The sequence below is a fragment of the Numida meleagris genome, chromosome 5 (assembly GCF_002078875.1).
Source record: "Numida meleagris isolate 19003 breed g44 Domestic line chromosome 5, NumMel1.0, whole genome shotgun sequence".
In the NCBI taxonomy this organism is placed as follows: Eukaryota; Metazoa; Chordata; class Aves; order Galliformes; family Numididae; genus Numida; species Numida meleagris.
In genome coordinates this window covers 19,767,912-19,780,458 of record NC_034413.1, presented here as the reverse complement: position 1 = coordinate 19,780,458, position 12,547 = coordinate 19,767,912, and the positions used below count along the sequence as shown (strand labels likewise).

The following is a 12,547-nucleotide window of genomic DNA, read 5'->3' as shown; positions in this document are numbered from 1 at the left end:
TCTCCTCTCCTCTCCTCTCCTCTCCTCTCCTCTCCTCTCCCTTTCCACACCTCCCTGTTCCCCATTCATTTCCCTGTTCTGCTTTCACTCTTCCTATTTTTCTTCAGCGAGTCATCTCAGGAAGATCCTCTTTCTTTTTCTTAAACCATTGCAAGAGATTGTAGATTGAATACCGTGATCATTTTTTCTGTTGGGAGAACGGGTATAATTTGTTACGTGCTTTAGCCTTGATAAGAAGGAAAGTAGGGAGAAAAAGGAAGCAAGTCTCAGGTCCCAGAGGGCCTCAGTTTCCAGCTGCTTCAGAGCATAGAGCAGTTCAGACCAACATCCTAGGGAAGCTGTATGTAGATTTTAGTGCTGAGCCTGGCCCAAGAGTTGGTGGAGGCATAACCAAGACTACCTACAGTATTTGCTAGCCCACACTGTAGAGTTGAGCCCTTTCACAGTGCACTGCTGCCAAAAGGGCCTCAGACACTTACTCTGGATGTTGTAGCTCCCTAGCTGTTAGCTCCCAATGCACAATATCCTCTTGTGTGTCACTCGCACAGAGTTTACATAGTCTGGATGTGATTTAAATTCCGTAGTGATGCTCTTCCTCTTTGTAAATGTAGAAGCAAAATACAAGCCTGATGAGGTGCAGTGACTGGATGCTTGTAGAAAGAAAGAAATCTCTCTTGTTTCCTCCACTGGGAACCCCCAGCCTCCCCTGGCAGAAGCATGCAGATTTCTCAGTGGATTGGACAGACCTTCAGGGATTGTAATTCATTTCCATCATGGACAGCTGATCTTTGAGGCAAGGCCACAACTGCCCTGAATAGCACTGTCTCCACAAAATCCTGGACACTGTTAGTCTTGGTTCAGCAAGGCGGAGTCGATATGTAAGGAAAGTTTTGCAGAAAGCCTTTACTCGTGAAGTGCAAGTATAAATGATGAGCCACTTGTTCACATCAGAACTGATTTTGCTTTTCCTAGTTTTCTGGGTGCAAAGGGGAGCATCCAGCTAAGGTAATCTCAAACCGCATAGGTGCCCTTGCTGAAATCACAGAGCAGCAGAATGTGCTGCGAATGGCTGCAAACCTTGAGATCAGTCTTCCTTTGTCTTTATCTTAAGCTTCTCAAAGGATGACTGCTCTGCAAATCAACACTTAATTTTCAACGTGGAGTATGAAAGGGAGGCTCTTTTTGCTGTGTTTACACTAATGCAATATAGAACCGACCACACCTGCAGCAACTAGCCAGGTTTTGGGGAATATCTGCGGCCCTCAAGAAAACTTGTGTCCTTCCCAGCTAAACTTCCTCTCCCGCTGCTGTCTCCCAATGCAAGTAGCTCTGCCACATTAGCTGGTCCCCATTGAATGAATGCTCTGATAAAACAGACAAATGTCGGGGCTGGACAAAGTGATGCAGTTTTTTTGACAATTAGAGGCAGGCAGTGGATGGATTTCTCATCTGTACTACCGTGCTGAGAAAAAGACAATGGGAGTAAGGAAAAGGATAAAATGAAAGAAACTGGAGATTATTCTATGGCTTGGGTTTGTTCTACTTTTTTTCTCTGCAAGGTTAGTGCTGATTTCTGTCACTTGAACACTGATTATAGGGAAGTCCATGCTTTCCTTAGGGCAGCTGAGTTTGGTTTTCTGTTGAATCTTGTGCACACCCTGCTTTGCCTGCCTAGGGGGCAGAGAACACAGTGTTCCTCCCTGGGGCTTTGCTGTCCACTGGACTGGCAGAGCAGATGGAAAACGATTATCCTGCACTTTCATGCCAGTGTCCCAACAGGTGTCAGCTTTTCCAGGCAAGCCTGTGTAAGTAGATTCCTTCTGGGCTGGCTGATCGGTCATAGAGTTCTGGGATTCTTGTTCAGGAGCAAATGGTCTGCTTCCTTGCTGGGCTTGGGGCACGGGCAAGGGACTGCAGCAAGGGTGAAAACATGACTCCTGCTGCTGCAGAGTGGCTGCAGGGAGCAGTGAACAGCCCAACACACAGTGCTGATGCAAGACAAACTAGAACTGTCACTATAGGGCCCAGGCCACAGCTGTTCCTGGTGAGCACCTAAAAACCATGACTCCCGTTACACACACACATGGGAGCTAACAGTACTGGTGGCTGCTTCCTGGACCCTTAGAGGAACTGCTTGCTCCTCAGGATCCTCCATATGGTAGGAGGAAGGTCTGCATAACGCAGGGCTCCACCTTCAGGGTAATAAGTAAATGGTCAAAATTCCCAGGATCAAGGGCACACATTGCAAACACACTGTGAGATACAGCCAGGGACTCTTGTCCACGTGCTGCAGAAACAGGAAGTCCCAGATCTGACCAGAAAACAGAAAACATCTGTTGAAACAAAGGCAGTTCTCTCCGTGCACCCATAGAAACTTCTTTGACAGTATTTGCGTGGAAAGAGGAAACTGACCTGCGTTTCTATCAGCAGTTCCTAAAGATGCTTATCAGCAAAGGCTGGAAAGAAAAGGTAGGGCAAATGGTGTCAATATGTCTCTTTTTTTGAGCACTAGAATACCTATTGCCGTATCACTGCTCATCTTTGCCCATCCAGCTTCTTGTGGAGCTTTGAGCTTGTCTTTCTGTCTCTTGCAGAGCTCCACCGCCACGAGAGCATCCAAGAGAAGAACGTGAAAGAAGCCAAAACCAAGTGCAGAACCATTGCATCCCTGCTGACAGACGCACCCAACCCCCACTCCAAGGGGGTGCTGATGTTCAAGAAGCGCAGACAGAGGGCTAAGAAGTATACATTAGTGAGCTTTGGGAGTGTTGACGAAGACCGTTCCTACGAGGAGGAAGACGGAATTTTTCCAACTAGTGAGTCTGAATTTGACGAGGAAGGTTTCTCTGATGCCCGAAGCTTAACAAATCACTCAGACTGGGACAACACTTATCTGGACATTGAAAAGTCCAAGTCAGACTCGGAGCAGAAAGAAGAGAAGCAAAAAGGTTTGAGTGAAGCCTCAGGTAAAGGAGCACGGTTATTTGAGCAGCAGAGAGAACGGGCAGGGAAGTACACAGTGGAAAAAGTCCCAGCACAGAGGAGCCCCCAGCTCACCCCAGCTGCCCAGCCACAGCCGGGCATGGTGAATGGAGATATGCCTGTGCCACAGAAGACAGCCAGTGTGCCCCTCAGCATCCACCTGGAAGGTGTGCAAGTGCCCAGCAAGCTGCCAGCCACCACACCCACTCAGGTCCTGACTCCCCCCAGCCCCACTGTCTTACCACATCCCCCAGGCACACCTGACCCCTTCTCTTCAAGCACAAGTATGTTCAACAGGTCTGCACGGCCCTTTACTCCTGGTTTTTCTGGCCAACGCCCAGCAACATCCTCAGTCATCTTCAGGCCATCTGCACCCAAAAAACCTAGTGAAAGCCTTGGTGGGCAAAGCACGGTGGTCTCCCCTTTCTCACCTCTGGCTCCAGGAACACCTGCCAGTGCCCCAGCACCATCACACCGCAGTCCAGTGAGCTCCTCCACATCTCTGTATATTCCTGCACCAGGCAGGCCAACGCCACCACTAGAATCACAGCCAAGAGCTGGAGGAAGTGCTCCGGAGACTAAGCCTTCTGCCAGCACTGCACGGACATCCACTGCCTCTATATTCCTGTCAACTCCCTCAAAGCCAGGAGGGGAGGTGGCCTCTGCAGCATCCCAGCCACGAGTCCATGGAACAGCCTCTTCTTCTTTGTATATTAGCCCAGCACCAGCACAGCACATGGTGAGCACCTCCCCACTGCCAGTGCAGCCTTCTGCCAACTCAGCAGCAATGCCACGGCCTCCTTCTGAGCCCTTAACCTCCAGGGAGCAGAGGATTTCCGTGCCAGCTCCCCGCACAGGCATCCTGCAGGAGGCTCGCCGGCGGGGCAACAAGAAACCCATGTTCAGTAAGGTTGAGGAGAAGAAGAATTCACCCAACCCCGAGCTCCTGTCCCTGGTGCAGAACCTGGATGAGAAGCCGAAAGGTGACCACCCTGGGGCAGGCTTTGAGTCTGGGCCTGAGGAGGATTTCCTCAGCCTGGGCGCTGAGGCCTGCAACTTCATGCAGTCCTCGGGCCGCAAGTTTAAGACCCCACCTCCAGTGGCTCCTAAGCCTCAGCAGCAAGATGCTGGACTGGTAAATGGGGCCCATGACATGCCTCAGCTCAAAGGCAAGGGAGCACAGCTCTTTGCCAAACGCCAGAGCCGCATGGACAAGTTTGTGGTGGAGACAGCAACAAAGCCAGAGTCCAAGCCCAGAACCCCTTCTCCTTCCCCTTCTCTACCGTCATCCTGGAAATATTCACCTAATATCCGGGCTCCCCCGCCAATAGCTTACAACCCAATGCATTCCCCTTTCTATCCTCTGGCAGCCAGCAAGTCTCAGGCTAGTAAGGCAGAGAGCAAAGTGAAAAAGGCACCTGGCCAGAAATCAGGGAACAAGGCCATTGATTTCATGCACCATCAGCCCTATCAATTAAAGTCAGCCATGTTCTGTTTTGGTGATCCCCCAAGCTCCAGCACGCAGGAGTCTCCTGGTCAGCCGGGCCAGCAGGCCAGCTCATCCTTCACTGCAGCCAAGCAGGTCCCTGTGAAAACAGCCAAGACACAGGAGATTCGTCGCTTCTCCACCCCTGCTCCCATGCCAGCTTCGAGCAGCTTGGCACCCACTGTGCTTGTGCCCCGCTCAGCCACCACACTGGATGAGCCGGTGTGGAGAACAGAAATGGCTTCCTCTGCCCCTGCTACACCGGCACCCTTCCAGATGGAGCTCAGCCAGTCCCCTAAGCCATACCAGAGTTCTCCTGAGTTTGGTCAGACAAACCTGGGGCCCTCCCCTACCCCAGCTTCAGCATCTCGGTTTCAGGTGGCCAGGCCCAAATTCTCAGCAGCCAGAACAGGAATGCAGGCCAACGTGTGGAGGCCAAGCTTTGGCCACCATTGAGGCAGGCATCGTTCCCATCCCATTCATGGCCCTGCAGAGATAGTGCTCATTTTGTCTTTCTTGTCAGCTCAGTATATTGGGTGGTGTGACACAAAATGAAGAAAAGAGAAAAAAAAATTACTCCCCTTCTGCACCACCCTCTCCCCCCACCTCTCTTTGATCTTGGATAGGCAGCTTCATGGCAAGGCTTATGGCTGTGGATACAGATGGAGAAAGAACATGCAGAGAGGGCATGATTGGGAACTCACATGTAGCAGCAAAGCCCACCTCTGGAGAGGTGAATGGTAGATGTTGTCTCACATGAGGACATAAAGTGGTTTTCCTCTGAGGACTTTGGAGTCAGCTCTGAATGAAGGGGCCTTGAGGGGACAAAAACTTGCTAGAAGAAAGGATTCCAGTGCAGAAGTCCTAGATTTCTCATAAGACTGCTTTTTTAAAAGCCTATTAATCTGCGCACACAGTCTGTGCGCTTGTGTGCACACACGTACACACACAGAACAACAGTAAGTGGAAAGTGAAAGGAGAAGAGGGCTCTGCTGCCCTGGACAATTCTGCCAGATTCCTCTCCTGAGAGGCAGGGGAAAGGAGGCAAAGGATCAGAGCAGGAGTGTTTGCACACACACATGGAAGCAGTGTGCACTGTGCAGGAGGATGATGATGTGTGCCCATCCCTCTAGTCACCAGGGCTGGAGTTGAAAGGGAGTCATCCTAGCTGGCACTAAACACAGCTGTCAGGTCTGGGAGCAGTTTGCCAGTGGGGCACTGAATGGACTTGCTGGGCTACCACAAGCTGGAGGAATCACAGAAAGAAGCGTTAAATTTTGGAGATACATAAATAGCAAAGCTAAGCTCAGGCTGTGGCTGGTAGGCTCCAAGCAAACCCTGCAGCATTAGTCCCACTGGAACAGGATGCAGACACTGTAAGTATAAAGAAGGGTTGTGTAGGAAAAGGTAAAGTTGGCTTTAAAGGGAGGCAGGACTGAGTATGCATTTACACATCAGCTTTTTGTTTAGTTTAGGACAGAAGTATGGCTAGATTGAAAATGCTTCATTACATAAAACTTCCTGAAAACTCTGCTGAGCTGGAAAACATATCCTCTTTACAGATAGTCTCAGCAGGAGAGTGGGAGACATAGAGTCACAAAAATGGAATTTCATACTAAATGATTAAATTATCCATAAGATTATTTGATAAAAACTGAAGTGCTCTGAGATTTCCAGAGGATCTGCATTCTTACACATGCATACGGAGCTCAATTTGCTGGCAGTGCTGGGTAAATAGGACTGGTTATTCTTCGAATGCCCTGGGGTAGACCTAATCCCTATATCAATAGCATATAAGAAGAAAGCGTTCCCTTTACTAAGGAAGAATTTAGGGTATCGGGAGGGTTTCTCTGCATGTGCATGTGCACATCACATGTGCTCTGGTCTATACACATCCCTGTCATTTGCTTTCCTGCCCTTTCTCTCCCTTTTGTAGCAGTTCCACACATTGGGCAGGAGAACCTCACTAGCAACCCTAGTCCTGGACAAGTTTGAGAGGGAGAGAATGAGAGAAAAGTGAAAGCAATATACAATCCTACCAATTGTCTTTGAATCCTTCACATTCTGGCTGGGCTTGCTCTGTGGACCTGTGTTTGCAGCGTTCATTGTTGGGGGCCCTGGAATGTAGGAAAAGCATGCCGGAAAAGGAGGAGAACAACAGTTACATCTCTCTTGGCAAACTATCAGCTGTGAGAAAGGATGGAGAGAAAACCTTTGGGAATGTCCTGAGTTAATAAGAAAAAGGGTGCAACTAGTTGTGACATGGATGCAGCAAACCTCAAATGATGAGGTGATGCTATTTCTTCCTGGAAAGCCCCAGAAGGGAGGTCTTAGCAGCAGTCTTGATTGCAGAGTTAACTCAGACCACCAGAATCCACTTCACTACAGTGAGGGAGGGCAGTCACGCTACAAAACCTGACTTTCACAATTACTTTCTCACTCATCCTATGCTGCACTACATTGCCATCATTTCAGGAAAAAAATCCCAGTTGCTTAGCAAGCTAAATCTCTGTAATTCTTCCCAAAGAAAGAAGGAGTCTTCTATTTTTCTAGGAAAGCCATGGAGAGAAACTAAAGGACTGGTAGTGTTGCAAAAGCTTTGCCTGTAATCTTTTTGTGGAGCACTGGCTGGCTGTCACTGGCTGGCGGTTTTAGCCACTAGCCTTAGACAGACCAGCTTGCCTGGGTGGAAAGTGTCACTGAACTCAGGTGTAGAGAGGGGTTATGTGGACCAGAGAAAGGGTGCTCAGGATAATTCTGCAGTGAATAAATGATCTCAGGAATTCTGAATCTTCCTCCAGTGTTCCTGTCTCTCATGGACTTAAAGAACAAGTGCTGTCAGGGCCTGAGCTTCTAAGGAACTTCATTTTGCCACTGGAAAAAAAAGAAAAAGAAAAAGAGAGAGAGAGAGGTCTGGCTTTAGCACATTTGTGAGAAAGCATCTGGCCTGTATCTGGGTGGCATTTCTCCAGGTTTCTAGGATACACTGATGCAAGCCAATGAGAGATGGCCAGACACTGTGGGCTGTTACGTGACAGGATCTGAGTGGAATAACTGGATTTGGCCCATCAATTCTGATAAGTAATGGACAGAAGATGAAAAATATTCAGGTCTGATTGGAGAACTGATATTAAACATCAGAGAAAGAAAAATAATCAGGAGGCTTGGGATCCTGCATTTCACCTCCACCATTCCTGGTTCAAGGCCAGGTTTGAAGGGAAGCTGAAGCGGTTTGTTGGATCTCAGCTTCTCCCAGTCTTCTCTGGATCCTATGCTGAGGACAGAGCAGGATCTGCGGAAGCAGTGGGTGCTGCAGATGAGGCCTACAGCACTTGCTGAGTATCCCAAACAAGGTCTGTGGCTGCAAGTAGTATGAGATGAGAACTAATACTGAGATGCATCTGCTAAGCTATAGGGAAGAAACCTGCACAACTGCTGGCTTCAAGCAGCTCTGCTAATGTCTGCTCATGAAACTAACGTGGCTGCCTGTTAGGTCACAGCTGAACCATATACAATTGTCTTGAACCTCTCCAAATTTATAATTCTTCAGCTGTTAAACAAGCACAGATGTAAACAGTTGTTGGACAAGTTTTAGCTCCCTCCTGCTAATTTATGAGCTGCAATGGTAGGCCATACCCCAGTATCCCCTTAGTTAAGCATCTGAAGATGTCTATGTGTGCTCTGATTTAAAACTGCTTATCATCCCTCCTCTCTAGCATTCGGCTATGGCAGTTATGAGGGTTTATCTTGGCTTCAGAAGTGTCAGTCTCTTCCCTCTGAATATATGGGAACACTTGCCATGGATAACCTCAAGTTCCTGCAGCAGATGAGAGGAAGTATCTCAGAAGAGACTGATGTGACAAGGAGTCACTTATCACCAGACACTTAGCACCACCCAGGATTGTTCCTCTGATTGAATTTGCTCCCTTTCTGCTATAATATCCAGCACGCCCTACCAGGCCCTCTTCGTAGAGGATACTCATCAGTGCTCAGAAAATGGGAGCTCTGCAGCAGTGCTCTGTCTGGTAGCAGATGTGACCCCAAAAGGTGAATAGATTTGGCGTCTCTGTTTTTGGAAGTACATTTTCCTTTTCTGTTTTGTCTTTTTTTGCAATTTACAGTCACTTTCTATTTGTTTGTGCAGAAGAATAAACTTGTGATATGCACTTTACGTGTGGCATTTTTGTCACCTTCTTTGCTTAGCACCCAGAAGGAACTGCTGTGTACACCACATGCAGTTAATCACTACCACAAACTTCTAAAGCCATGAGATCATAAGGACTCTAAACAAGCATGGGAAGTTTCAGTAACAAAAATGCCTGGGCTTAAGCTGGACTTAAAGCTTCTACATGTTAAATAAGCCCCATGCAAGCATGGAATTTAAGTGAGATGTAAACTTTGATACTACACGTTGTAAAACACTCACTTACTAATAGGACAAAGAAGAAATCTCTTTATGGTTGGTATCACAGCCTGATACTAAAATCAGCTCTGCCTGTACCTGTTAACTCTCAGTATAGCCATTCATAGTCCTGCTCTGCTCTAGCCTAGTGATCTATACAGCAGAACAAAATCCAGATAGGAATTCACAGAGGTGCCAGCTGTGAGCCTTTTCCAGCTACCTCTTCTTGTCCCAGTTGTAGCACAGAGAGGAGGTGTCAGTGTGAAATCTGTCTCCGTAATCTCCTGTTGTCCTATGCTGGGGGGCTGTTAACAGTCCCATCCTAGCAAAAGATCAGTCCAAACCTTAACACTGCAAATATGGGACACAACACCTGGCACAACCTAAAATGTACATAGTCATCTTTTCCAGTTTCAGCCTGGATTCCCCTCCTATCTTCTGGTTGTAAATCTGGTATTAACAGCAGTTTGTCAGCTCCAGTAAATCCAAATACAAATCCACATTGCACAACCATTCAACTTATTAACTGAGAGATCAGAATATCTAATCAGTCAGAAAACTAAGTATAACCCACTAAGGATAGACTCCAGCTCTAACCTTAACTCCATTCACATTAAAGTCTATTCAATTTCTGGGTCCTGAGAATTTTATTGTCCTCAGTTTAGGACAAGCGTTAGCAGACCTTCTTTCCTAGATGTATGTCACTCACAAGTAGCAATTCTTGAGCACTGTAGGAGATGCTGGGGTCAGCTGTAGGATCAGACTGCAGACTGGGCTCTGGTATAGGTATCATTTTATGGATGTCTATCAGATTAATTGCTTGCACGGTGGTCTGGAGGTGGATCTTGCGACCATCCAGCATATTTGTGATTGATTTCTGGATAGGAAACACACAAATGAGTAAAAAAGTCTGCTGATACCAAACTGAGCTTCAAGTCCAACCAGAAGTGCAGTTCACAAAGAAATAAGTCTACAGATGCACAGGCTACAGATTAGGACTGCATCTTGTTTTGCTTAATAAAGCTGACATAGTAGGATTATGAGCTATTCCAGATGGTTTAACACATTGCAGGACAGTTGCTGTGTTCAAGGCTCTGATTAAATTCCCTGTTAACCTCTACAACCTTCTCAAGTGAGAGTCATTTCTTCTCACAGCAGGTCATGTCAAAAGGAGCCAGAGAAACAGACTTTCAAAGGTGGAGGGGGAGCCACCTATGAGCTTACTGGCCCAATGCAAAGCCAAAGAATTATTGAACAGCTATGCAGAAGGCTAGGGATGAACTACTGAGTGTGCTACTCAGTATTTTAAAACCAGAAGTAGTAAGGTGCTTAGTGGGGATACCTACCTCCAAACAATCATACTAGATGGAAGGAGAAGTGTCCATGAAAGTGCACGCCAGGCACGTATGCAGAATGTGTGAAGAGTAAGCATATTTGCTGTCAGTACAGACCTATAGCTTCAGCGGCCACTAGATGTTGCCACTGTTCTTCTCTAAATTATCTGGAGTTTTGGCATTCACCTGATGTGGTGTTCAATCTGGAGGGTGTAAAATCTTAGGAAATCCTTCCCTCCTAATCTATCCTGTTTTGGCAATCACATACAGCATTTCTTAGTTCCACATGCCAGAGGAGAAAACCAGCCTCATACCAGAGAGTTTTGGCAGTGGGAGTCCTACTGCACCACGGAGGGCATTCCTGGGTTGCAGCACGTGGAGCATGCAGGCAAACAGCCTGCCCAGCAAGGAACACCCCACGGCTACACCAGCTATTCCAACGCCCACTCCAGCATTGTGATCAAATCACATATTTCTGTCCCAGCCCTAGACCTCATCATGCATTAAGCCCACATAGTGGCAGGAGAGAACTGGTGTTAACTATTTCTCCTGTTGTGTTACTGCAACAAAATACTGACAAGTGATATCTGAGTAAAATTGCAAGAGATTAAACATATATTAAATATTTTAAACTATCAAATAACATAAAAAGACATCTTTCAAAATAAAAACACCCCTCCCAAAAGTCAACCTGAGCGTTTTGCAACTTCTTCTCAGAAGAGATCAAATTACATTGAAATCTGCTGCTTATGAATATTTCCAATGTATACTAGTCATGGGCCCCCAGGGAGAAAAAGGAGCAAGGCCACTCTGTATATTTGGAAAGTTAAAACAGTAAAGGCTATTTGCCAGACAAAGTGAAGGCTATTTGTCAGACAAACTCTGTTTACCAGACTTTCACATAGTCTAAATCTGCTCAGGAAACAGCCCTGCTGAGGACTTCTGTCTTGGCTCCTACTTATGTCCATCTAGCACTACCTAACGAGACAGATCTCATCTGCTGCTCTTGAAATGATTTCACAGACGTCAACAATTAGAAGTTAGATCATTTGAAATTAGGCACATGGGAACTCAGCGCAAAAATAAATGTTGAATATATCTCTCAGAGAAAGCAATGCTTTGTGCAGGCTGTTCTCGAGGCCACTTAAGTGAAAGGTATATTTGGAAAGAGGGAGGCGGCCACAGTGACATATGGGCAGTTCCTTGTATGATTAAAAACTCCTCCCTGAAGTGCTGAAATGTCCTGGAGGTGGGAAACGTACTATCCTCACTGACCTAAGTGGAAACTCCATACTCAAGCAAGTACTGAATTTAGTCCCCAAATCTCACCACAGTCCAGGAATGGGAAAAAAAAAAACACAAAAAAAACCAAGCAAAAAAAAAAAAAAAAAACCAACAACAAAACAGCACAAAGAAATGAACAAAAGCACAAGTGAAAAACAAACAAAAAGAGAATCAAAAAACACCCATGCAACTCATCAAGCAAGTCTTGTAGTGATGTAAAACTTTGATCCTTGAGTAGAGTCCTACACTACTTATTATCTATGCTGTTTTCATCCTATTACTGAAGGCAGAGATATCAGATCGGAATAATATCACCAGTGGAAAAAGCCACTAAACTGCTGAACTTGGCATCATGGCGGACCACGAGTGCAGTCTCTACCAAGCCTACCAAAGATGTTTCTAGACTACTGAACTACATATTTCTGTTTCCCAGGAAAACTGCATAGAGAGGAGAAAGGTGCAGGATTTAGATCTCAGCCTAGCAACTGAAAATGGAGACATATCATTTTATCTGAAGACAGAGTAGGAGGTGAGAATCTCAGCTAAAGATGTGCCTTGGTGGGTAAGTGTCAGACACAAGACTGCTTTATCCAAATCACCCTATAAATCCTGGTGCCATACTAATAGGATAAATCCTCTCTTACATTCTGTATGTGTTCAAGGCTCCGGCTCTGTACAGTATGCTCCAGCTGCACTCGTATCTCCTACATCTCACCCTATTTGCCTTGCCCCTAACCTCACTTGTCTCTCACCTTTTGGGATGGAGATAGAGGAATCTGGTCTCCTGCAAGTGTAATTTGTGCTCATGAAAGCACTGGAGATGACTGGAAAAATAATGCAGCAGCTATAAAATGGTCTGAAAACAGTTGCTGGAAGCAAGTAGAGATAAGGCTGAGTTAACATCATCTCAGTGGCTGCAAGAAGGTGCCATATAGTGGTAGCTGCATTTCTCAGCTTTGTGCCCCATAGTACAAATCACATTCATTCTTAGTTGATTATCAAAAGGAAATAGGCCCCCATGTGTCATTCTGGTGTATCTGCTGGTTTCAGTAAAGAGTG

At 46.5% G+C, this 12,547-nt stretch overlaps 1 protein-coding gene across 2 annotated transcripts in view; it reads left to right on the top strand.

Annotated features, from left to right (window-relative positions):
• SYNPO2L (synaptopodin 2 like) overlaps positions 1-8,952 on the top strand; it is a 38,396-nt gene extending 29,444 nt beyond the window's left edge. The window contains exon 4 of one of the 2 annotated variants that reach the window (XM_021398049.1): positions 2,595-8,952. In XM_021398049.1, the coding sequence (XP_021253724.1) occupies positions 2,595-4,924 (2,330 nt within the window). In that variant the 3' untranslated portion in view covers positions 4,925-8,952. The remainder of the gene's footprint in view (positions 1-2,594) is intronic. The other variant, XM_021398048.1, reaches the window with a different exon arrangement.